At 57.0% G+C, this 24512-nt stretch overlaps 1 protein-coding gene across 1 annotated transcript; it reads left to right on the plus strand.

Annotated features, from left to right (window-relative positions):
• Positions 1-634: 634 nt before the first annotated feature.
• Positions 635-24512, plus strand: DGKZ (diacylglycerol kinase zeta). Its single transcript, XM_084263565.1, has 32 exons — positions 635-1446; positions 2270-2366; positions 3085-3180; positions 3932-4009; positions 4354-4410; positions 6733-6801; positions 7245-7316; positions 7628-7744; positions 7837-7908; positions 8186-8281; positions 8530-8612; positions 9140-9200; positions 9592-9705; positions 10098-10244; positions 10713-10791; positions 11122-11177; positions 12169-12231; positions 12461-12534; positions 12647-12758; positions 13048-13247; positions 13540-13640; positions 13779-13858; positions 14935-14979; positions 15258-15327; positions 17749-17789; positions 18573-18763; positions 19265-19305; positions 20098-20141; positions 20512-20632; positions 21168-21204; positions 21514-21613; positions 24027-24512. Exons 1-32 carry the CDS (start codon positions 650-652, stop codon positions 24141-24143), a joined length of 3528 nt encoding a protein of 1175 aa, XP_084119691.1. The 5' UTR covers positions 635-649; the 3' UTR covers positions 24144-24512.

The raw sequence follows: 24512 nt of genomic DNA on the forward strand, positions 1-24512 counted from the left end.
GTGCTACTTAAGAAGTACAGGCAGGGTGACAAGACTGTAGGAACTAAGGAGCTGGCTTTCTCACGAACCTTCTCCCAGAGTAACAAACTCGGCTTTGTACTCCTCCAAAGGAGCTGCTGAAGAGAGGTGGTGGCTGGAGGGGGGGAAGCAAAGCACCAGCTCTAGAGTGGAGGAGAGCCATCCCTTTCCGCTCCAGAGCCTTAGCATGCGGAGGTACCAGCGCTGAAGCTGCTGCAGCACCCTCCACCCATGGCCCCGGGGATTTCCACTGACCGCTGCAGTCTCTGGGCAGTCTGACAAGCTTTGAGGGCTGGGCCGGGCAAGTTCAAGAGCCCCCGGAAAACTCTTATCACCAGGAGAGGGGAGTTTTGTGCAGGACAGATGGGATGATTTCCTGAGCTCTCTTACACACTACTAGAGCCCTCCCAGCCTCTGGGTCTCCCAAGCAGCTTCTAGCAGATCTGCCTGCCCTGCTTTTACGTGGGTTTCCTCTGTAGGATTTGCAGGGGCATGGTTTCAATCTGTTGGGGCTGATGCTTAGCCAGAGCAGTCCCCCTTCCGCCCTGCCTGCTGCAGCCCGGCACCAGGGACCCATGGGGGAAGCCTATTAAATTCCTGGTCTCTGTGTTAACAGCCTCCCTCGGGTACGATGGAAACCTTTTTCAGGCGGCACTTTGGGAGGAAGGGGCTGCGGCGGACCAGCGTGGTGGCCGTGCCCACGGGCAAGGCCAGGAGGCGGTCCCAGGCAGGCCTGCCCTCCACCTCGCTGGCCCAGCGCCGCCGAGGCTCGGGCGCCCCGTTGCCAGCCCTGTCCTGCCTGGGTCTGCCCCGGCACCCCGGCCCCCGTCGCCGCTCCAGCACCATGCCGCCCAGCCTCAGCCCCAGGTTCGCCGTGCAGACAAAGCGCAGGGGCCGGGCACAAGCTATCGATGCCCAGCTGGTGGGTCCTTCCATCCTCCTGGCCAGCCTCATCCCCACCGGGGAGGATGGGGACAGGGACGGGGCACCCCACACGGACAGCTCCGAATCCGAGTCTCCAGAGGACGGCGGTGTCGGCGTGGCGGCAGAAGCCGAGCGGGGTCGGCGGGAGCGGTGTGCCGAGGAGAGGTGGCTGGCCATGCTGCCCCGCCTGCGGCCGCTGCAGGCTGGGCTGCTGTCGCGGGGCCCCCGCTGCCTGCGGCGTGCCTCCTCTCACCGCCTGCCCACGGAGTTCATGTACAGCCGGGCCGCTTACGGCTTGCCGGGCTGCTACCGCCGCCTCAGCCAGCGCCGGCGCTCCAGCAGCGGCTCCCGAGCCGGGCTGCTCCCCTCCAGCCACCTGCAGCTGCTGGCCCAGCATTGTGGGGGGGGTGCCGGAGCCAAGCATCCCTCTGCTGCCCTCCCTGAGTGCTTGGGACCGGAGCGTGCCTGCCATGCTGCCCAAGACGGCTGCAGCCCCCGGCTGCTGTATGTATTGGGGTGGGGGGGGGGAGGAAGGGGGGAGGGAAGGAAGTGGGGGGGCCGTGCAAGCAGGCAATGCCTTGGGGGAGGGGAGGCTAGATGCAGAGCCAGGCTCAGCACCATTGCCCTGACTGCCATAAGTCTTTTGCAGTGCTGCTTGTGTCCCTCAAGCATCTCCCACTTGAGCCAGCACTGCTTCCGATGCCCTTGGTGCAGCCCCTGAGGCTTGCGGGCATCCCCTCCTGCCAGCCTGGGGCCAGAGGGAAGTGACAGGCCTGGCTGTGGGCCAGAGATACACGCTTTCTCCAGCTGACCAGCTCTGCCGGTCCTTTCCGACACCCTAGCCCATCTGAGGGATGTTTGCTAGCAATAAACAAACAGTTGTGCTTTTTTTCCAGCCAGTGGTACTGGTTCCTACAAATGCTCCAGGCTCTGAGGTGTCTCAGTATGGGAGAGCTGTGGCAGCCTCTGCCAAACGAGGGCTCTGCGTTGTCCCTGCCAAGGCAGCCCCACCACCACAGCTCGGTGGAGTGTCTCAGGCTGTTTTGCAATGGACCTGTCATCTCTGAGGACTTTGACCCAGCTGTACCTTTTGCTGGGTGTCTGTAGCTCAGCCATCAGCACCATCAGCAGCACCGCTTTGTCCCACCGGACTGCCTTGCAGGAGCGTATGCTCCTTAGCCAGAAGTGCTGGAGATTCACCTCATTTCCAGCCACTTGGTCCTGGAGCTTTTCTGCTCCAGCCTCACCGTCCATCCTAGGAGCAGGTTGTGCTTTGCATGTATTCCTCCTCCTCTGATCTAATAGCCAGCCCTCTTGTGTCTTGCAGGAAAGCTATTGCCAAGTCCAGCCTCCAGCACATGGTAGCCCAGCCAAACCTAAGGAGCGACTCGGAGAGGCAGATACGCAACACCGTGGATTGGAGTGTGAGTCGCAGCGCGTTTTTCTGGGTGTTGCATGGAATGGGCTCCTGGCCAAGAAGCAGCAGGCTCTTCCCAGGCTGAGGTTCCCAGGTGACTTCAGTTCTGACACATTCATGGCCCCCACCATTGCCACCAGCTGGTGCCAGCATCTGTGCTGCTGGCAGCACCCCTTGATGCTGCAGGGAGAGGCTGTGCAGGCACAGGTGGCTCCTGGGAGGATGGCATAGCTGTTCAACTGCCAGCTCTTCTGCTCCTGGCAGCCGAGGTCTTCTGGTGGCTGGGGCCAAGCAGCAGGAGCAAGGCCCTGCTCCTTTGCAGGCCAAGCCCGGCAGGTTTTAAGCTGCACTTGAGGTTGTAAGAACAGAAGCTGTTTCAGGAGGGCTTCACTGCATTGAATTTACCATGGTGCCCTCTCTAAGAAGGTGATGGGAGTAGCTCCCCTGTGTTGTAGGACACTGCAACTGGGCTGTAGTTTTTGCAGGTGATTTCCTGAAGTCCTCTTGTTTCCAACAGGTGGGCTATGGCAGCAGCTTTGTGAGGTTTCCTTTGTCCAAGTGTTGGCCATGGTTGTTCTGTGCATCTTGTCTCCTGGCCTACACTTAGCTCCATCTTCCTAGACCCTGGTTATCCAGTATCTTGTCTGTCACACAAAGCATTTTAGGGGCTTGGATGCTCTTCTTGGGGTGCTCTCAGATAAAACCTGTGGTCTTACACCTTTCAGGAGACTGCGGTGTATGGGGAGCACATCTGGTTTGAGGCCAATGCCTCTGGGGACTTCTGCTACGTCGGGGAGCAGAACTGTATGGCAAAGCTGCTGGTGAGTCACCCGGGGTCACCCACCTTCCTGGCAAGGGCTGCAGATATGGTTTGTGCTGCCACCCGGCAGGGAGACCCTGCTGCTTTCCTGCGGGGTCCCTGGGGGGGCTGCCAAGGTGGGGAGGGTGTCCCTCCTACCTCTATGTGCCGGAGGGCCGAGTCTGTGGTTTCTGTGGGTGCTGTTTGCAGTGGGACCTGACACAGGGTTGCTGCTCAGCTGGAGGTGGTGTGGTGATATTCCAGGGAGAGGCTGTTGGGATCCCACATCTTCAGGGGCCCAATCTGAATCCAAGAGAGGAGAAAAGCGAGTGCTGGAGATTCAGTCCTGCTGCCTCCTGACCCTGCAGGCAGCACTGATCTCACGGTGTTGCTGCAGTGCTCCCTCCCAGCTTGCAGGCTCAGTCCTGCTTGTGGTGCAGGATGTGGAGCTCTGGTGCCATCCTGTGCCTGCTCGTGGGGTTACCGTGGGAGCCCTGCAGGTGCCTCTCACACCAGGTTCCGTGGTGCTCTGAGGCAGCGTGAGAAGAGTCCAAGGACTCTGGAACAGGACAGCAGGAGAGCACTTGCCTGCTCTGTGCCAGACTTGAGACCATCTGCTCTAGGCACATGCTTAGACCCCTTCGCTTGCAAGGAGTCTGGGTTCTGGACTCGTTCTGCCTCCTGAAATCCACGTGATGGGAGGCTGAGCTTGCTGGCCTCCAAATGCTGCTATTCACATGTGTGTTTTTCCTCCCCTATTGCTCATCTTCCAGCAAAAACCTCTCTCCAGGCGTAAGTGTGCAGCCTGCAAGATCGTGGTGCACACACCCTGCATCGAGCAGCTGGAGAAAGTGAGTAGAGCCTGTTAAGCCCCTCTCTGTGGCTCACAAAGCCCTACCAGCCTTTTCCTGGGCAGCCCTTCCTTTCTAGTAGCGAAACACAGAAAGATTGGGGAGCTGCAATGTGTCATCTGAAAGAGAGGCCTTCCAAGGAGGCACTCCAAAAGGAGCATCTAGCTATGTGTTTGTTGGGACGCCAGGCCCCATTTTGGTCTGGAATGGGGATGTGTGAGGTGTTTTGCAGCAAGCACTGAACATCTCCAGGGGCTCTGGGCCTGCTGTAGCAAACTCAAGTAGGTAAGATGGTTTTACTGGTTTCTCTTAGTAACTGTCTCTCTCGTGTGTTCAATCTACAGATAAATTTCCGCTGCAAACCTTCCTTCAGGGAATCAGGCTCCCGGAACGTGCGGGAGGTGAGAGATGCGCCTCTAACGCTGCCCACGTAATCCCCCCACCCCTCCCCGCCCCAGCTTTCAAGTTTGGCGTCAAAGACATCAGATGCTGCCACCACGTGTCCCATCAGAGAACAGGCACCGTGCTGCCTCCTGGCTTCAAAGGGGTGGCACAGCGAATAGGATGTCTCTGCAAGGCAGCAGCACAGACTGGGTGTGAGGAGTGAGGAGCTTGGAGGCAGCAAAGGCAGAGCATCTGCTGGTTGGCATGTTCCAAAGCTCCTGCGTCAGCACGGGGCGAACCTATGACTAGTGTTTTCTGGGAGAGTTTTTTCCCCCCTTGTGCAGTTCCCCAAGCTCATAGAGGAGGCTGTGGGAAAAACCAGTTCCCCAAGTTTCCCACAATTTGGAAGGGAGCAGTACAGGGTGGCTTCTGGCTTTACCCCTCAGCCCTGACCTGGGTGCCACAGGTACTCCAGGTAGCAGTGGGAGATGCCCACAGTGGTGCTGTTGGAGCCCTTTAGCTTGTGTTTTAATGCACTGGATGTAAGGAGTGGCCTGGAACCTATCTGCTGACAGGTGCACTGGTGGAAGTCCTTGTAAGCCTTCATGATTCACCCTCCAGCCCGTGCAGTCCTCTGGAGTGGGCGTGGATGGCTCAGCCATGAGCCATTTAGGTACCTGAGCTGCTGCCCCCACATCATGTTTGTGCTGGCGCAGCAGGCACAGTGCAGGAAGGGTATGAAACACAGGGCTGCCTGCTCACAAGCACCAGTGGCACCTGGAAAGGTGAAGCTTTCAGCATCCCTTTAAACATTCCATTCTTTGTCTTCTCCTGCCGTGCCTCCTTCCCATATCACTCTTAGCCCAGCTCCCTTATTTGTCCTTTGCTTACTTTTTGGGCTCTGTCTACAGCTTACTGCCCCCACACACTGCTCTGTGTTTTATTTTCCTCCTCACCAACCTCTACCAGTTTTCTCTCCCTCCTCTTTCATGGTTTTTCTCCTTTTTCTCACAAACCCTGCTTTTCCCTCCTGTCTTTCTAATACTCCTCAGTTCCTCCAAGGGGTTTTCCCTCCTTTTTCCCTAGAAAAATGCTCTTCTGGCCTTTGTGCTGCCAGAGATCCCTTCCAGGGTCTGCCCCTTCCCTAGATGTGCCTGCTGGGACCCAGAGCTGAGCTCAGGGCATAAGCCCCCCCATTCTCCTCCCACTGGATTGACGTCCACGAAAGCCAACAGGACTCATCGTCGTCTCCCATGTGCTGCACTCAGAGCAGGCAAACACTGGAGCTGACCCAAACCTCTTGCCAGCTTCTGCCTCTGTTATCACTGCTCTGTTTGAGCACTGGGACAGGCTGCCCAGGGCGGTGTGGAGTCTCCTTCTCTGGAGATATTCAAGACCCATCTGGACACCTCCCTGTACAACCTGTCCTAGGGAACCTGCTTTGGCAGGGGGGTTGGACTCGATGGTCTCTGGAGGTCCCTTCCAACCCACCAATGATTCTGTGATTCTGTGATCATTGTGATCCCAAAAGCTGCCAAGAACAGGCTGTGAACTTGTTCTGCCTTCTTTTCTCTTTGCTGCCCTCCCTTCAGTGCTGTTCCCAGCCCAGGGCTGGAAGGGAAGAGCAGGATATAGGAAATTTGGCCCCCTCACAATTGCTCCTGCAAGACCCAGCTCTCTCCTAGCATGAGCCTGTGGGAAGGGAGGAGGTGCCTGTGAGCATCCTTGCTCCCCACCCCGTGGGCAGAGGCTGAGGCAGGCTGGCAAGACTTGTCCTGAGCTGAAGAGCAGGATGAAGTTGGGGGCAGGGGAGTGGGGGGCGGCGCTTTGGGGCTGCTGCTGTCCTTGAGGAACATGGAGCTAGATGGATTGCTGCTTGGCCATGAGCACTTCCATCTTCTTGCTCTGGGAACAAACTGTGTCCCCCCAAGAATTCCCACACCTTCCACCAGTGTGTTTTTCCCCTCGCACTGGGGGCTTCTAGGCAGAGACCTTAAGGAATGGACATGGGATTTGTGGCCAGAGTAGCGCTCCGTGCTGCTGTTTGCCCATTCACAGCTGGGTTTGCTTTGTGTGGTTCTGTCTTCAGTTTCCCTCCTCTCTTCCTGTTTTTTTTTTTTTTCCCTGGTTTTGATGCCCTCTTCTCTGAGCACCTCAGTCTGGCTCTTGCCCCCGGATTCTTTGGCTGCGCGTTCTCCCAGAGGGTTGGAGCTGGTGCACGTGAGCAGTGGGCTTGCTGCAAGAGCAGAGGGCCTGGCTGGCCCAGGTCTGTTCCCCCTGCCTGCCTCTGCATTCCCTCACACAGTGGGCCTTTCATTCCGTTTTGCTTTCCCCTTTAGCCCATCGTTGTCCGGCATCACTGGGTGCACCGGCGGCGGCAGGAAGGGAAGTGCCGGCAGTGCGGCAAGGTGAGAGGCCGTCATGTTATGTTCTGTTTTCTTTCTTTCTCTGCCTGAAGGAAAGCTGATGTCAAACCAGAGGCAAGAATGGGGCTGGGGACCAGGCTTACCCCCCAAATCCCTGTTTGACAGCAGCAGCCAAAGACGCCTGCCCTGTTTGAGGGGGTGAAGCGCTATATGAGAGCTTACCACGTAGAATTGTTCTCCCCCTGGGCCAAATCAATCCTGGAGGGCACTGTCTTCCTGACACGCTTTCCTTGAGCAATAGGGACACCCCTGCAGAACACAGTGGCCTTCCTGATGCTCTAGTGGTTGGGGCTGTCTGACGGAGAGCAGGAGAGCTCCAGCTGCAGGCACATTGTCTTTGTCAACGTCCCTCTTAGTGGTGGGAAAGTCCTCTTGGATGGTAGCTGTGAGGCAGTTTCCTAAGCCTCTTATCCTTCCCTCCACAGGGATTCCAGCAGAAGTTTGCCTTCCACAGTAAAGAGATTGTAGCCATCAGCTGTTCCTGGTGCAAGCAAGCGGTGAGCAAAGCCCCCAGTGAATGCCTTACCCACCTGTTCTGCACCTAATGACCTGTGCTTTCTGCTGGGACTCCCCATGTTGCCCCTCTGCAGCCTGCCCTTAACAGCATCCCTTACTAGTAGAGGCTGTACTGTGATAGCTACAAGCTCCTATGAGGAAACTTCTCCTCATTGCCTTCACATTACAAAATTCCTACTTGGTTTCCTCCAGCACTCCCTGCAATGGCATGGATGAGCCAGGAGGAGGAGAAGGTGATTGTCCTCATCAAACTGAGGAGCTGAGTTTTTCTCTCCATCTTCTCTTTCCCCAGTATCACAGCAAAGTGTCGTGCTTCATGCTGCAACACATCGAAGAGCCTTGCTCACTGGGGGCTCACGCTGCTGTCGTCGTTCCTCCCACTTGGATTCTGCGGGTCCGGCGGCCTCAGGTAAGTCACCTCAGCTCCTATGGCTCTTTCATACCTCCTGCTCACCCGGCAGCTCCTCATGGAGTTTTTGGGTTTGTTTTTTTTCTCTCTAGAATCCACTGAAATCCAGCAAGAAGAAGAAGAGGACGTCGTTCAAGCGGAAATCCAGCAAAAAAGGGGCTGAGGTAAGAGATGAGGGGAAAGGGAATAACTGTGTCTTGGAAGGGTGGAGGAACTGGGCTGTGAGGAGCAAGACTGTGAAACAAGGGAGCTTTGCTGGGTCTTCACTGAGGTTAAGGAGGGGGTGGCCCGCTGGCAAGGCAAATCCCAGGTTTAAAGCTTACAGGGTGGCTGGGATGTTCTCTTCCTCCCACTCCTCCCCTGCGGGATGTTACAGCTCAGCTGGAGATGGGAGTTTGCATTTCCTCAAGTTTGTTGAAGGACCTGTGGTGTCTCTTGCAGGAAGGGAGGTGGAAACCCTTTGTCATCAAGCCCATGCCAGCTCCTCTCATGAAGCCCTTGCTGGTGTTTGTGAACCCCAAAAGCGGTGGTAATCAGGTATGGCACTGCCCTGTGTATCCCTGCGAAGGTAGCTCTGTGAGGGCATTGCCCTTTATCTCCTGAGGTCTCATCATAGTTTTGGTGATGTCTCAGTTGCAGAAGAAGGAAAGCAACGCCCTCAATGCCAGTTTACTGCCTGGCAATTCCCACCTAGGCAGGCTTTGCCTGAGGCCCCCACAACAATGTTGTCTTGGCCTGTTCCACTCAGAATTCCCTGTTACCTGATGTCTTTCTTCTTCCCATAGGGAGCCAAAATCATTCAGTCCTTCATGTGGTATCTCAACCCACGGCAAGTTTTTGACCTCAGCCAGGGTGGACCCAAGGAGGCGTGAGTACTTATGGGGGCAGCAACCTTCATTCCCCCATCCCTGCCCTGGAGGTTCCTCCACAGAGCTCTTCCCATGGCTGGCAGAGGCATGATACTTCGTAGCTCGTAGCTCCCTTGCACAGAGACCTCCCTCAAGTCCATGCTCTGAGAGGCCTCTCTAGGATACCTAGTTGGTCATTTGGTGTTTCCTGCCGGAGAACTGGTCTAATGTTGAAACTGGTGGTGAAAAGACCGGCTGTGGGGTGACGTTCCCAGCCCTCGTTCCTTAATGTCCAATTAACGTTGCGTGAGTCTTGGCTCCTTGCTAGGGTGTGGTTCATCCATGCATATGCAGACTGTGGACACCCCACTCTCCCTCTGCAAGAGCTGAAGCCAGAGCTACTCTGGCTTCTTTGCTCACCTCTGAACTGCTGTGGCAATGGGGAGGGAGATGCGGGAACGCCAAGGGCTCTGTGGGGGCAGGGACCTGCTGTGTAAGACCTTTGGGGCCTCTTCCCTCCCATCCTCACCTTCCCTGTTCCCTGCAGGCTGGAGCTGTACCGCAAGGTCCACAACCTCCGGATCCTGGCGTGCGGGGGAGACGGCACGGTGAGTCCCCCAGCCCCTGGTGCCTGTGGTGCCCTTCCCCCAGGCCTTTCCAGTGCTGGCAGCTGCCCTCCCTGCTGTAATCCGGAGCAGGGCAATATGTGTGCACCGGGTCCCTGGTACAGCTGGTGTCCTCCTCATGTGCTGTCCCAGGGAGTTCTTCTCTGTGGCATGTCTGGATTTGTAGGGCTTTTAGGGGTTAGTACCCTCACTGGGGTTACTGGTACCTCCCACAGCACCCCTTTGGAGTATTAAGGACTGTGAATAGCCTCAGTGATGGCTAATGGGACCCCATCACTGCTCCTCTGCCATCGCTAGCGCTCTGAGTCACCTCCACCTGCCCGCTGGACCCTGAAATAACAAACTGTTTCTCTGTGCTCTCTTGCTTGAGCAGGTGGGCTGGATTCTCTCCATTCTGGACCAGTTACGCCTCAACCCACCACCTCCTGTGGCCATCCTACCTTTGGGGACGGGGAACGACTTGGCCAGGACGTTGAACTGGGGTGGGGTAAGTGATGGGTACAAGAGCCCACTGCTGACAGAGCAGGGTTTGGCACTTTGACTGGTTCTGGATACATGGGTGGGGATTTGCATGGGCTGACTTCTCCTAAATACCGACCAGCACGTAAGTGCCATTGGGATGATTCTCTGCTTCTGATGTTTGCATGACTGTGTGTTAGATTATCATCTATTAGGACATTAACAAAAGCAATCCTTATTTCAAATAATACATCAACTTCAAATTAATTGCTTTAAATAAGTCCTGTTTTGTTGTCCAGTCAAGTAGAATGGATCTTTTCCCACATCTTGTGCTCTGGGATGTCTTCCCAAAGCCCACTGTCTCTGGTTCATCTCTGTGGGAGGCAGGTAGGAGACTCACCGAGTCCTGCTCTTCACTAGGGTTACACGGATGAGCCTCTGTCCAAGATCCTGTCGCATGTGGAAGATGGGAACATTGTGCAGCTCGATCGCTGGAACCTTCGTGTGGAGCCAAACCCTGATGCAAACCCTGAGGAGAAGGACGAGGTGGCCACCTCTTCTGACAAGGTGGGACACTTCCTCTCTACATTTGTTCCCTTGTGCTAGGGGACTGTGTTCTCCTACTGGCTCAGGAGTCCCAGCACCTGGGGCTACATATTGGGCTGGCATTCCCTTCTCTAGCAACACTCATGTCTTTGACCCTCAGCACTCATGGTGAGGTGTGTAGAGACCAGAAATACGTGTCCACACAAGGTTTTTAACCACAGCTTGCAACAGGTATATGACCAGTCCTCTCTGAAACTCTTTCTTTAGCTGAAACACAGGGGGTCGTGTCCCCTTGGGCCGTGTCCCTTATCCCTAGGAACTGGGGTCCATGATCTCGGGCTGGTGACCTGCGTATTTTACTGGGGGGAGGAAGACAAGCATCCCCTCCCTCAGCTTTGTGAGCACAGTGCATGGCTCTGATAGCCTCACCTGGTCTTTGCCGTGGCCACACACTGGCAGCTTCATCTTTGTTCCCCCTTTACGTTTCAGCTCCCCTTGGATGTCTTTAATAACTATTTCAGCCTTGGCTTTGATGCACGGGTGACACTGGAGTTCCATGAATCCCGAGGTACGGTGGGAGGAGTGTGACAGGGCTGGGGGGCAGTGTCTGTAGTGATGGGGTGCTGGGAGGTGGGCCTGTAGAACACTGCTTGGGAAAGTGAACAAGAGGATTGCCCGAGGGGTGGGGCTGGAGGTGAAACCTGAGAAGCACGCGGAGGCTGCAGAGGGGGAAGAGGGGTGTGTGCATGGGAAGGGAAGAGGGGTGTCTGCATGGGAAGGGAGCTGGGTGCTGCATGCTGGCCACAACTGGCTGGAGAGCCATGCCTGGGGAGAGCTAGCAAGTGAAGTATTTCCATGTGCAGGTCGATGACCTGGGCTTTTTTTCTCCTTTCCCCAGAGGCCAACCCAGAGAAGTTCAACAGCCGGTTTCGGAATAAAATGTTCTACGCTGGGGTGAGTGAGTGGAGGATATCTAGGCATGCCTTCATAGCAGCCCTAGCATCAGATGGAGCACAGGCATGGCCCCAGCTCCTGCCCACACCCCCAGCTTGCTTGTCCAAGTTACATGGGCCTTCACATGCACCCAAGCTGAGCCCCCCACAAAGTTGGAGAGGTGCTGGAGAAAGGCTGCAGCCCTGGGAGTCGCAGCTCCTCTGGCTGCAAGCACAGCTTGCTCTCTGGCCTGTGGTACAGTTGCTATCTTGATCTCCTGCCACTATTGTTCTTGTTCTCCGGCTCACGGATAGTCACCCAGGCAGGACCTCCCCAGAGCTGTGTGGAGACAGGCTGTCCCCCCTGCAGAGGAACGGGAAGCCTTTCCAGAGTGTCCCCACACTACTTTGGTCTTTTATTTTATACCTTGGGACAGTTACAGCTCCCTGGCTAATAATGCCTCCCTCCTGTAGCTCATTTCTAGAGCTTTGTGTCTCTGTGTGGTCTTTGTCCATCCCCCCACATCCCCAACATACCTCCCTACCTGTGTGACTGGGCAACAAGCATTTCAGGAGTGCTGCTCTGTACCATCTCACATCTCTCCTGTTTGTGTCTCCCCTCTTCTCTGCATGGGTAAACCCAAAGGGGACCCTAGGATCTGTGTAACAGATATCTGTATCTTTAGTTGGGGTCCCATCAGCCCTGTTTTGGGATGCTTTATTGCAGCTTGAGACTGAACTTGTCTCTTGTGACTTGAGACCCACCTTGCCACCTCTTCCCTAAAGCTGGGCCTCGCAAGGGAACACTGGGGGTGTTACTAAAAGCTGCCCTGAGGTTTGTGGTGGGAAAAATGGCCAGAGGAATAGATCAGGTTGTTTTGGGAGGGGAGAAGGGAGGGCTTCTGGCAATGGACAAGGCTCCCAGTAGCTGAGGTCCGAAGGTCAGTGTCAGGCTTCCTGACCGCCTGTTTTAGTGAACATGTCGGCGCTAACACTGTCTCTTGCCTTGGCAGACGGCCTTCTCTGACTTCCTCACAGGGAGCTCCAAAGACTTAGCGAAGCATGTCAAGTTGGTGGTGAGTGTGGAGGGCTGCTCTGGGCCAGGGAGGGGGGTTTTGCTGCTGAGGAGAGAGAAGTGCTTCCTTGTCACGCTGGGTATCTCAGCACCAGGGAGAGGATGTATTTGTGGAGACGTTGGGTTCCCCTGGCTTGGAGAAGCCAGGGGGAGTGGAGGGGAAAGTAATTTCTTCACAGGTGGACAAGCTTCACCTTACAGCAGCCTGTATGTGTCTGCTTTGCCTCCAGTGCGATGGGACAGACCTGACCTCCAAGATTCAGGACCTGAAGCCCCAGTGTCTGGTCTTCCTGAACATCCCCAGGTGAGCAGCTCCAAGACCTGCCCTCATGTGCTGGGCTCCTCACACCCATGCCATAGATCCCTACCCAGGTTTGGAAGGGCCTGTTCATGCACCTCTTGCTGTCCCTTCACAGGTACTGTGCAGGCACCATGCCTTGGGGCAACCCCGGGGAGCACCATGACTTTGAGCCACAGCGCCATGATGATGGCTGCATTGAAGTCATTGGCTTCACCATGACATCTCTGGTGAGTTGGTGCTGTTGCCAGCTGTACCTAGCAATGAGGGGAGTGACTGGTACCATTGGCCAGGCATCACCCAGCCCCCTTGCTCCTCAGCTTCCCTCCTGAGGAGCTGCAGTACGGACCCGTGTGTGACAGTGTCTGCTCTCTGAGATTTAGGCAGAATGCTGCCATGCTCTGGTCTCTGTGGATCCATTCCAGAGCTTGGTTCGTTTGTAGCATCTGGCTGACAATGGGTGCTCCCACCATCCACCCCTCAGCCCTCGATCTGCTCTCACTCTGGACTCTTTCACAGGCTGCCTTGCAGGTTGGTGGCCACGGAGAGCGGCTGTGCCAGTGCCGGCAGGTGGTTCTCACCACGTCCAAGGCCATCCCCATGCAGGTAGATGGAGAGCCCTGCAAGCTGGCACCTTCCTGCATCCACATCTCCCTGCGCAACCAAGCCAACATGGTGCAGAAGACCAAGCGGCGCAACTCCATGCCTCTGCTCAATGAGTAGGTTCTTGAGGTCAATCTGCCACCTCCCCTCTAAAACAGAAGGGATGGGGGAGGAAAAAATGGGACTGATCCATCATTCCCAGAGGTGTTGTGATCCTCTGTCCAGAAGGGCCTGGGAAGGGATCAGGTCACAGAAGTATAGTCAAAGCCCTGATGCTGGAGAAGCTGCTGGTGCCAAGCTTCCCACTCTAGTCCGTGCTCTTGCCTGTCTTGGAGGGGTAAGTGGAGTAAGAAGAATGTAGACTGTCACTTTCTGATCCCTTCCCTTTTCCTTCCCCCCTGCAAACAGCCAGCAGCCGGTGCCCGAGCGGCTGCGGATCCGCGTGAGCCGAATCAGCATGCGGGACTACGAGGCGCTGCACTATGACAAGGAAAAGCTCAAGGAAGCCTGTGAGTGATCAGCTGAGTGACCGGGGGTGGGAGCTGCAGTCCCCGAGCCTGGCAGTGCTCTCAGCTTGGCTGCATGAGGTGTTGGGGACGGGGATGGTCACGGGCTGCTCACTGAGGTGTGTGTGTCCTGTCGTGCAGCTGTGCCGCTGGGGATCATTGTGGTACCAGGAGACAGCGACCTGGAATTGTGCCGGACCCAAATTGAGAAGCTGCAGGAGGTGAGGCTTTACATGGGAAGTGGTCGCAGCTGGATGCAGAGGATGGAGGGGCTCAGGGAAGGAATTTCTGTGCCTCCTTGACCTGCACACACCAACACACGTGCTCCTGTCAACAGTTTGCCTTCACGCCATGGTGGAGGCAGGATCCCAAGTTGGATGGCTTGTTGCTCCCTGCTTTCTGGCAGCTTCTTTCTCGACATTGCTCTTCTGACCTTGTTCTCCAGACTCAGAGTATTGGTTGCCCAGGAAAACTATGGGGCAGAGAAAAAAGCCAACATACATCCTACAGGGGTCTGTCCCACCCTGGTTGTTTGGGGAGGCCTTTCCTCTGTGCCTTTAGTTGCTGTGGCTGTGTTCATTCAGACCTCTATGGGCCCCGTGTTTCCTGGCACAGCTCTGCCTGTCCTGGGGTGCCTGGATTAGGGTCACTCCCCCCCACACCCCCCCAGTGCTCTTGATTTTCAAGTACTAATTTTTGTGGTCCTGCCAATGTGCCTAGTGCATATCCACGACCCAGCCGGGAGCCGTGTAGCCCTTGTTCCTGGGCCTTGTGAGCCCACAGTGTGCCTCCTGGTGCTGCACTGCTCCATCCCCATGTTACCCAGCTTTTATGCCTGAGGGGATCTTACTCAGTGTGTGCATAGTGTCCTGTGGGGCTGAGTCGCAGAGCCTTTTGCCTGGCTGGCACACTGGCATCTGCTCCTTTCTCTGCATGTCTGTCCCCTGTCTGCCTTGTGCCCAGGCACTTGGTGAGGACACATAGACAAGCACGTGGCTGGGAGCTCCCAGGCTCGGAGGGTAACACCTTCCTATGGCATCAGCCTGGTAGACTGATGCTTCTGCAACCTCTTGTACCTCTAAAGCTGTGCTCTGAGGCTGGTGGTCCTCCGTCATCTCGTGGTTGACCTTGTCTCTCTCCTTGGGCAACCACTGTGCTCTGGCCTCAAAGCAGGGCAGGGACCAGGGACCTTGGCCAGGCAGTGTGGAAAGCCAGATACGGCACACACCAGTGGGACAAGAGGGGCTGGGGGCTCACCCAGACAAAGCCTGTAACGGCACATCTTGCCTTTCTGCAGGATTTCCCTCCACAGCCCTCTGCTCTCGAGCGCCTGCTCTCCCAGGTGTGTATGGCCTCGCGCTGTGTCCCGGGCCCGTCTGTCACGTGCCCCGCGCTGGTCTCGTGGGCTCGTCTTGTGGTACCTCTCTCACCAGTGAGCTAGTGCCTGTCAGCCCCAGTCTCCCACGCTGCTTCCCATCACTGTGTGCTGTGCCTGTGTTCAAGCTGCCCTGTCGATCCAAGCACCTCCATCTCGGCAGGGACCTCCCAAAGCAGGAGGGATGCTCCGGGGAGAGATGACAGGGCCAAGAGACGCAACTTTGTCCTCTCTCTTTTGTGCAGGAGGGAGATGGAGACAAAACGAAGACCCTGTCATCCCAGAAGCTGTCGCCCAAGTGGTGCTTCCTGGACTGTGAGTATCTTCTTCCCCTTGGAGTGCTGACTGTGTCGAAATTTGGGGCAGTGAGGGGATAGACCCTTAGTGACAAATCAGCGAAAGCCACCTGGGACTTGGGACCGGTGGATGTCGGGGTCTTTGCGTCAGGGTGCTTTGTCCTAGGCTCTGTCCCTGGCTGCTGACCACTGGTGGAGTAAGTGGTGTCTGCTGGTGTTCTGCTTCCAGAGCTGAAGGCAACTTGTCGGGGTGTGTCCCGTTACTGCGGGACTGCTGGGGCTGCTCTCCTGTATCGTACAGGCAGGGGGCCCCCCTGCTCCAGCACACCGGGAGCTTCCCGGTGGAAAGGGAGCGGGCTTCCTGCTGGGCTCCAGCTGCTGCTTCTCCCTTGCCTGAAAGTAGCTCGCTCCTCTCCCTTTGCCTTCACTGACCAAGAGGCTGTAGAACATCCTGGCTTGCATCGGGAGTAGCAGGACCAGGGAGGTGGTCGCCCCCGCCCCATACTTAGCTCTGGTGAGGCCACACCTCAAATACTGTCTTCAGTTTTGGGCCTCACTCTACAAGAAAGACATTGAGGTCCTAGAGCATGTCCAGAGAACGTCAACCAGGCTGAGAAAGGGGCTGGAACATGAGTCTTACAAGGAGCAGCTGAGGGACCTGGGACTGTTCAGCGTGGAGAAGAGGACGTTGAGGGCAGACCTGAGCTCTCTACAACTACCTGAGAGGAGGCTGTGGTGAACGGGGACTCGGCCTCTTCTTGCAGATAAGTAGTAATAGGACAAGAGGGAATGGCTGCAAGTTGTGCCAGGGGAGGTTCAGGTTAGAAATTAGGATAAATTTCCTCTCAGAAGGAGCGGTTGGGCATTGGAATGGGCTGCCCAGGGAGGTGGTGGAGTCACCGTCCCTCGGGGTGTTCAAGGAAAGATTGGATAAGGTAGTTAGGGACATGGTTTTGTTAGTAATATAGGTAGTAGGGGGACAGATGGACTAGATCTTGGAGGTCTTTTCCAACCTTGACGATTCTGTGAGCTCTCACTCTGTCCGTGGAAGGTGGCTGAGAGAAATGACTGCTGGTGGCACTTCATCTCCACGACTTCCCAGTGTCATGGCATAGAGCACAGCTGTGGATTGCACAGTGGGCCAGGGAAGCTTCAGGCTCAGCTGAAAGGATGCAGCTTTTTCCTTTGGGGCTCTGACCCTGTGTGTGGGGCTGCTGGTGCTGCTACTCCCAGGTGTCGCTACCAGGATACTGCACTAGGAGCGCTTTCCCTCCTCCTGATGGTCTCCCAGTAGCAGGTTCTGGGCTCACGAAAATGTGTCAGGAGGGTCACCAGAGCCTCATCTAACACAATGCAGGCTCATTCAAGCAGCTGAATTACAGGCCTTCAGCAGCAGCACCCTGGCTGTAAATCTCTAGCTGGGACGTGATACATGGGGTTTTTTCACTCCTCTCATCTGCTCTGGCCCATCCCTGCTCTGTGGAGACAATTCCTCAGGTCCCCCAAGGGTCCTATGGCAGCAACCTCACCTGTGAAGGCACCAGCAGTCTGGTGAGACACAGGGGAAGTGCCATCCTCTGTGAGGAGTCTGTTGTCCTGGTGTTGTGCTCTTGTTTGTAAGTCTTCAACCCCTCCCCGCTCCCCCTGGTGTGGTGGGTGCATGGGTCTGACTCCAGACACTTGCTCTGTTGGAGCTGAAGGACCTCTTCTCCTACTGTGGGTGTCTCTCCTCTAAGGAACAGGGATGAGCAGGGGGATGCACGCAAACAGACTGTTGCCAGCAACAGGCTGGAGGCTGGTTTGACACTCCCTTGCTGTCCTGGGAGGCAGGAGCTTGCACCTACAACTTGTGGTGATGTGCTTCACTGTACATGACAGTCACAAGCTCTGACATGATCTCATGGTAGTCTGTGGGATGTAAGTCCGTCAAGTCAGCAGGAGGCTCTTCTCCAGCCCCACTTAGTGCCCATATTACTCAGTGCTCTGTAACAAGGTGCATGATCATGTTGAATCAGAGCAGTTCCTCATCTGGTGCAAGCAAGTGCTGAGACATGCACTGCACAGCCCTGAGCATCATCTGCTTGGGCTACAAGGCTGGAGGACTCGAGATCCCCCAGGAAGGTCACAGCATCAGCTAGTTGTGTTCTTGCCTTCCCTGTAGCGCCCTACCAGCAGTCACTGAGGGGGCGATGGCAAGCAAAGCATGTTGCACAGGGACATGGTGGTCTGCAGGATAAATGGGCTGCCTTTAGGGTACAGAGAACAGCAGCATCCCAAAGGGAAGGGGGCTGCTCCTGGTCAGGGAGTAGTGTTGACTTTGCTGTGCCTTCCACACAAGCCACGAAGAGGCTGGATAGTTCACCATCACTTGTTGGAAAGTGGTTGTCTGTCTCTTCCTGTGCAAAGAATCACGCTGTCTTGCTCTGTCTCTGTCTTGCAGCAACCACAGCCGATCGGTTCTACAGGATAGACCGTGCCCAGGTGAGTGCAGCCCTGTCCTCTGCTGTGGTCCCCCCAGCACCCGCCGGGAAGGTGCTGATGTCCTGCGGGCTGAGCCATGGGGACAGGCGGGCTGAGCCATGGGGACACGCAGGTCTCGCTCCGCTGCCCTGCGCTGCCCTGCGGCATCTCCTGTGGGCTGATGTGATGGGCCAATCCCAGCACCTCCGGGACAAGGGGGAATGGGCTCAGGTTGTGCCAGGGCAGGTTCAGATCAGACACCAGGAAAAAGTTCTTCACCGAAAGAGCTGTTGGGCACTGGAACAGGCTGCCCAGGGAGGGGGGTTGAGTCACTGACCCAGAATGTGTTTAAAAGACGGGTAGATGAGGTGCTCAGGGATATGGTTTAGTGGAGGACAGGTATGGTTGGACTCGATCTCAAAGGTCTCTTCCAACCTTGTGATTCTGTAATTCCTGCAGAAAGGGAGGGAGCATGGGTGGGAGCACAGAGACATGGGTTGGAAGCTGCCTGCAGGACCCTGCGGTGGAGGGGGTGAGGAATAGCAGCATAGCAAGTCTGGCTAAGCATCCACTGACTGGGGTCATCTTAATGAGAGGGCCATGGAGGTGACATGTATAGGTCATCTGCTAAGTGAGCAGGATTTTGGAAGCCTGAAAACAACAAGGAGACGCAGAGGCTTCCTAAGCACAGGTCTGAGAACTCTGAGCTGCCATCGCTCTCCCGAGCAAGATTTGAGCGCTCTCCCCATGGCAAGGGGTGTAAGGGGGTGGAGTTGTACAGGTCTTGCTCCTTGTGTCTTCTAGGAGCACCTCAACTATGTGACAGAGATCTCTCAGGATGAGCTCTATGTGCTGGACCCAGAGCTGGTGATTACCCAGACCGTGGGCACCTCTCCCGCCATGCCTGACCTCGTCGACTCATCTGCCACAGCCACTGGGCATCATTTTGCATTCCCCTCCTCTTCCTCTTCTCCACCTTCCTCTCCTGCCCCCAGGTGGGTCTGGAATGGGGATGCTGAACCTTAGGAAAGATGGACAGTGATGGGAGAGCCAGGGTTGTCTTCACACCATTGGTCTGGAGCCAGATTACACAAGGGGTCCCTAGAAGTGAGCAGGAATTTGGTGCTGAGTTAGATCAAGGGGTGAGATGCCATCCTGTCTTCTCCACTCCTCTGCCAGCACTGCTGGAAGCAGTGGGGCATCACCAGGTGGCTCAGCCATGGGGTCAGGCTCCAGTGCCTGGCTTGTGGGACAAAGCCCTTCAGGCAGGGGTGAGCACCACAACTGGGAGCAGCAGCAGAAGTGGGAGTTGGGGCTGGGGAAGAACCCAGATTGCGGAAGAAGCAGATGGCTTGGCCGAAGAGCAGTGAAGTCCCTTGGCTCCTGCCTGCTGGAGGAGTGCCATAGGCAGGCTTCTCCAGAGCCACCCTCTGCCCATGGTGTGCCCTTTGGAGTGATCTGGCAGGGTTAGTTATACATTTTCTTCTTCTTTCCAGCACGGAGCCTGAGCAGTGCCGGGAGGTGCTCACACACAAAGGTGAGTTCTGTCCCGTAGCCTGTCACAGCACCTCATGGCTCACACTGCTTTGGCTCCCTGCCATGTTTTTTTAGGCCTGTTCTTTCCTTGATGTGCAGGCAAAAGCTCTGCTGTCTGTGTGCTAGGTGGGAGCACAGACACACACACACACACGCACACAGGCGGGTGACCCCAGAGGTGGGCAGGAGTGACTTGACAGTGATTTGTGGAGCAGCCTGGCCAGGCGCCTTCCCTACTCTGCTTTGGGGGAAATGGTGTGGCCGAGGGGTTAATCCCCCACCTGCACAGCCCAGCAATTGCTGTGGGCTGGGCTGTGGGGGGCTGTCTCTGCCAGGCAGCTGATGGGGAGCTCAGGAGGTGGGAGCACAAGGTCAGGGGCCTCACAGTGCTGAGCAAATGAGAAGAGTTTCCTGGAGCCTGAGTGGAGCCCAGTGCCTGGAAGTGTGAGTCATGGGTGAGAGGTGTCTCAGCCCTGGCTGATGCCCAGGAGATGTGATCCCCACTTCCATCACATGTCATCCTGCCCATGGGCAGAGACGGCTCCCCCCTGCATGTGCACTTCCTTGGGACTGAGGTCTGGCTGCACTGCCAGCTAGGTGGGGTCTCCCTCCTTCCCCAGCTTGTCCTTTACATGCCTGTGGGTGGAGGAGCCATGTAAAACCAGTCTGACCAAGGGGTTAGCACCTGGAGGAGACTACTAAGCCTCAGGTGCCCAAACCCTTGGCTCTCCAGTTAGATAAACGACATTACAGCTTGGCTTTTCCGACTCCGACCCACTTCCTTTTTTTGCAGATGACCTTCTGATAGAAGCTGCCAAGAGCGGCAACTTCAGCAAGGTAGGTGCTCCCACTGCCCACTGTGATACACAGACAGTGCTGGCTGTAGGTGCTTGACCAGCAGCCTGCTCAGCTGCCTTCCCCTCAGGCTGTGGGAAGCCCTGCCAGCCACACTCTGTGATTGCCTTGAGGCAGCTCCTCTCGAGGTCCTTCCTCCAGGAGCAGGCAGACTCCTGGCAAGAGGCCTTGTTTCTCTCCTTGGACACATGTAGGGAAGGGACTTGGTCGCATGTATGAGCTAGACAAAGCTCCCCACAGGGTCTGAATATCCCACACAACTTGCTGGGCACCCCAGGGATGCAATGCTGGGGCTTGGGGCTTGGAGCTGGGGAAAATGTAGCTCATCCTGAGCAATCTGGTAATCCTGTAGTTCCAAGAGCTGCACCGGGCTGGAAGAGACCTGATGGTGCGAGATTCCTCAGGCCAGACCGTCCTCCACCATGCTGTCAAATCAGGGAGCAAAGACATCGTCAAATACATCATCGATAACGGTGAGCTGGGGCCAGAGTGCCACCCTTAGCAAAGGAGCCCAGCAGCTGAAAAAGCCCAACCCTCTGCGCCGAGGAGGAGCTCCTGGGCTTAGGTCCCTTCCCTCTGGCTTTGCTACATCCACCTTCTGGTGTGTGGGCTTTCCCTGGCATCTGCCTTCCACTACTGCGTTGCCCTCGTGGCCGGTGCTGCGCGCAGGCAGGGACCATCATGTCTCTGGGAAACGTTTCTCAGCGTCCTGCTTCTGCCTTCAGGGCAGCTGACCTGTTGTTTTTGGCAGCTCCTGCTGAAATACAGGCTGCTTTATTTGTATTTCCATATTTCTCTGTAGTAAGTCCACAGTAACTCTTCTTCCCCAGGCTCGGCTGGGCTCAGATGCCGTTGCTGGTCTGAGTGCTTTGGAGCCGGGACCTTTGTGGGCAGCGTGGAAGCAGCAGTCCCCATGGGAAGAGGCAGAGGGCGATTGGGGGAGTAGGTGGGTCCATCTGGGCCCTGCAGCCAGGTCTCACTCGCCCTGCACTGTCTGTCTCTCCACAGCCCCTTCAGAAATCCTTGATGCCACAGAGGAGGAGAAGTAAGTTGCCTGCTGACTTGCATTGCCTGTTGGCCAGACCCTCTGTGAGGTGACCGGTTGCCTGGGCACTGAGCAGCCCCCCCACCCTCACTCTAATTACCAGCCATGGTTCCCAGTCCACCCTGGACTGACTGTTGCTGAGCAGCACACCCCCCATCCCCTGCCCCCCACTCCAGGGCTGCTTGGACAAGTGTGCAGCCCACCGCGAGCTTCTGCTGCCACCAAATTGCTGTCCCTCACTGCCACGCTGCATGTCCCTGTTTTTTGGGTGGGGGGGTCGTTTCACTTCTCCTGCTTTCTCCCACCCAGTGGTGAAACCAGCTTGCATCAGGCTGCAGCCTTACGCCAGCGCACTATCTGCCACTACATCGTGGAGGCCGGGGCTTCACTCATGAAGACGGACCTGCAGGTGATGGTGGGAGGGCTGGCAGTGGGGCTTTCTGGGAGGGCTGGGGGGTGATGGTAGGAGCGGGACCAGCAGGAGAGCAGGGCAGGGGTGATTTGGCAGGGATCTTTGCCAGACAGAGAGGAGCTGGCATGAAGCCCCCATGCTTACCCAATGGAGCCCAGCTCCGGAGGGGTTAAATCCCTTCTCATCCCTGCACTTCTCTCCCTGTTGTTTTATTAAATTAGAAGCGAGGGGCTGGAATGTCTCATCCCCGTCTCCCCCTTCCCACCCTCTGGGGTCACAGCAAGGACAGTCTCGCTATGAGCTCCCTCCCAGCTGCAGGGCTCGCCCCACTCTCCCCTGCCGGCAGCCGTGATGGGGCACTGGGAGCTCCTCGGGGTGGGTGAAGCCAACCGTGGGGAGTGGGAGCAGGGTGGCAGCCCTTTCCTTCGCACGCTGAGGTAGTTGAGGTGTGTCTTGGTACTGGGGGGGTTGTGCCAGCCCCAACAGAGGAGTTGGAGGAAGGGGACTTGAGGCCATGTTTTGGTACAGTGGATGGCTGGTGCAGGCGGGTGGTGGTGGGGGACATGTGTCCATCTCACAGAGGCTTGTAGGGGCGGGCTGTAGCAGAGGAGATGTAGGAACAAGACAAGAAGGTGCAGCCGGTGGGTCTGGGACACAGGGCAGGAGCAAACTTGCTGGGGCTGGTGGAGCTGGGGGGGCTGCCTAAGACAATGAGCAACCCCCTTGCCAGCTGCCAGGGAGATGTTACACAGACAATCGCTGGCTCCCCATAGCTCCTTCTTGGTCCAGGCTGGGCTTGGGCCTCACCCAGCACCTGGAGCAGGGCTGACCTGGCTGGAGACTCGGCCGGCAGCCACATGACCAGGACCACAATGCCCAGGTGAGGTGGTGACTAGGGAGAGGCAGGGGGAAGAGGGCAGCTCTGGGGACACAGCCCCTCTCTGCCCCTCAGCCTAAAGGAGGGGAGCAGCCCCCAACCTGCCAGCAAACAGGGAGCCCTGCTCAGGCATGATGGCCGCCCCAGGGAACAGGGCTTGCCTGTGCGAGTGCATGCGTGTATGGGTCTGCAGCTGCCTGGGGACCCCTCTGCGCCGACCTCACCTGGATCCCGGGTCACAGACTGCCTGTGCGGGCAGGAACCCACCTTGTCAGAAGCCCCAGCCTCAGACCTGTGGCCCGAATTTGGAGCGGGCTGATCCCATACCCCGCAGCGGTGAGGGAGGCTGAGCCTTATCGGTTGTCGTGCCTCAGCCTGGCTGGGCAGAGGGGCCCTGGCAGCTCCGGTTTCAGGCTGCGGGCAGGCGGCCTTGCAGTGGGGCTTCTGCAGGGGAACAGTAAAGAAACTCAATTCCTCCTCTGATCTTTCCCCTGCTTTGTTAAATGAGCTCTCTCGCATTCAGGGGCTGCAGAGAGGAGGCCCCCCAAGGAGAACTGGCACCAAAGCACAGAGCAGTGCCCCCCCAAGCCTGCCCGTGCGCGGGAGGAGGACGTGTGCAGGACCATGGGGTGTGCCTGGGGTCTTGGTATGCACATGCAAAAGAGGGGGTGGTTCTCGGTGCATCACCCTTCTCCACAGCCAGGCACGGGTGGGCTTTTGTCCACAGCCGCGTCCAGGCCCCGCAGAGGCTCTGCATGTCTGACCATTGTTCCTGCTGGAGGAATACGCTGCGGGTTGTCCTGCGCCCTGCCGCAGCAGCCCATATCCCGCTGCGCACCAGGGGATGAGCCAGGCAGGCCGGGCATCCCTTCCGTGGCAGGTTTTCAATGGGCACGGCAGCGCGCCAGGGTTCTGCGGCCTTTCTCGGCGGCACAGCAGAGCCCGGGTGTTTGGTGAGGAGGAGCAAGGAGCAGGGGGAGGGAAGAGGAGACAGAGCTGGGAGCTGTTAACAGATTTGCTTTTTATGGAGTGCGGGAGTTCATTAGTGGACACAGTCCAGATGGCTGCAATAAGCTGGTGAAATGTGATCCTCCTCCAGGAGCGGGAGCGCTAGCCAGGCTGCCGAGAGGGAAGGGGGGTTGGTATTCCCGGGCATTCCCCAGACATACCCCTCATTCCTCACTCTCTCCCCCTGCCTCCCCAGCATAGGGAAAGAGGAGGTCATGGGGACCAACCTTTGTCTCCTCTGGGGGAGGTGCTGGTGACAGTCAGGCCAGCTTCTGTCCTGGCCCTTGTGCACGGCCAGTGACCCTTCAGGGGACAGTTTCCAGCCGTGCAGCTAAGTCAGGCTCGTCAGGAGCACACTTTTGCTCCATGGTGAGCACACTGGTATTTGGCTTGGGGCTTAGCTGTGGGCTTTGCTGGATCCAGTTGCAGCCACCTTTTTGGTGCGGGAATGGAGGTACCTTTGGGTGCCAGTGCAGCCTTTAGGCAGCGCTTGGTGTTCTGACATCTTTTGCCTCCCCTATGCAGGGAGACACCCCAAAACATCGGGCTGAGAAAGCCAACGACCCTGACTTAGCTGCCTACCTCGAGAACCGACAGCACTACCAGATGATCCAGCGGGAGGACCAGGAGACAGCTGTGTAGTGCTCGGCGTGCCTTAGCCCCAGCCAGCACGGGCAGGACAAGCAAAGGACAGTGCTGGCAAATGGCAAAGCTGTGAGTCTGGGCCAGCCCTCCCTTGATGTCAACCTGCTCCCCCAAGGAGAGGGAGGCAGCAGAGCTCTGCTCCAGGCTGGGCTGGGACTCTGGTTGTGAGGACAAATGGGTATTTGGGACATAGAGCCTGTTTTTTTGTGCGTGTCCCCTTTCATCCCTCATCTACCGTAATCCCTGCCCTGGAAGGGCTCCGTCCCACAGCCCTGCTGGGGCAGGCCAGGCTGAAAACCTGGGCCACCCTTTTGTGCTGGGATGATGCCAGGGCCCCTTCTGCAGGCTCCTACCTGTGATCCCTGT

Source organism: Gallinula chloropus, assembly GCF_964237585.1.
Source record: "Gallinula chloropus genome assembly, chromosome: 4".
Lineage (NCBI taxonomy): Eukaryota > Metazoa > Chordata > Aves > Gruiformes > Rallidae > Gallinula > Gallinula chloropus.

Bases quoted from the DNA above. Each gene is read 5' to 3' on its own strand.
- DGKZ (XM_084263565.1), top strand. From the start codon at position 650: ATGGAAACCTTTTTCAGGCGGCACTTTGGGAGGAAGGGGCTGCGGCGG. The intron at 4,411-6,732 runs GTGAGAGATGCG...TTTCCCCTTTAG, and splicing joins GCTCCCGGAACGTGCGGGAG to CCCATCGTTGTCCGGCATCA. The intron at 12,535-12,646 runs GTGAGCAGCTCC...GTCCCTTCACAG, and splicing joins GTCTTCCTGAACATCCCCAG to GTACTGTGCAGGCACCATGC.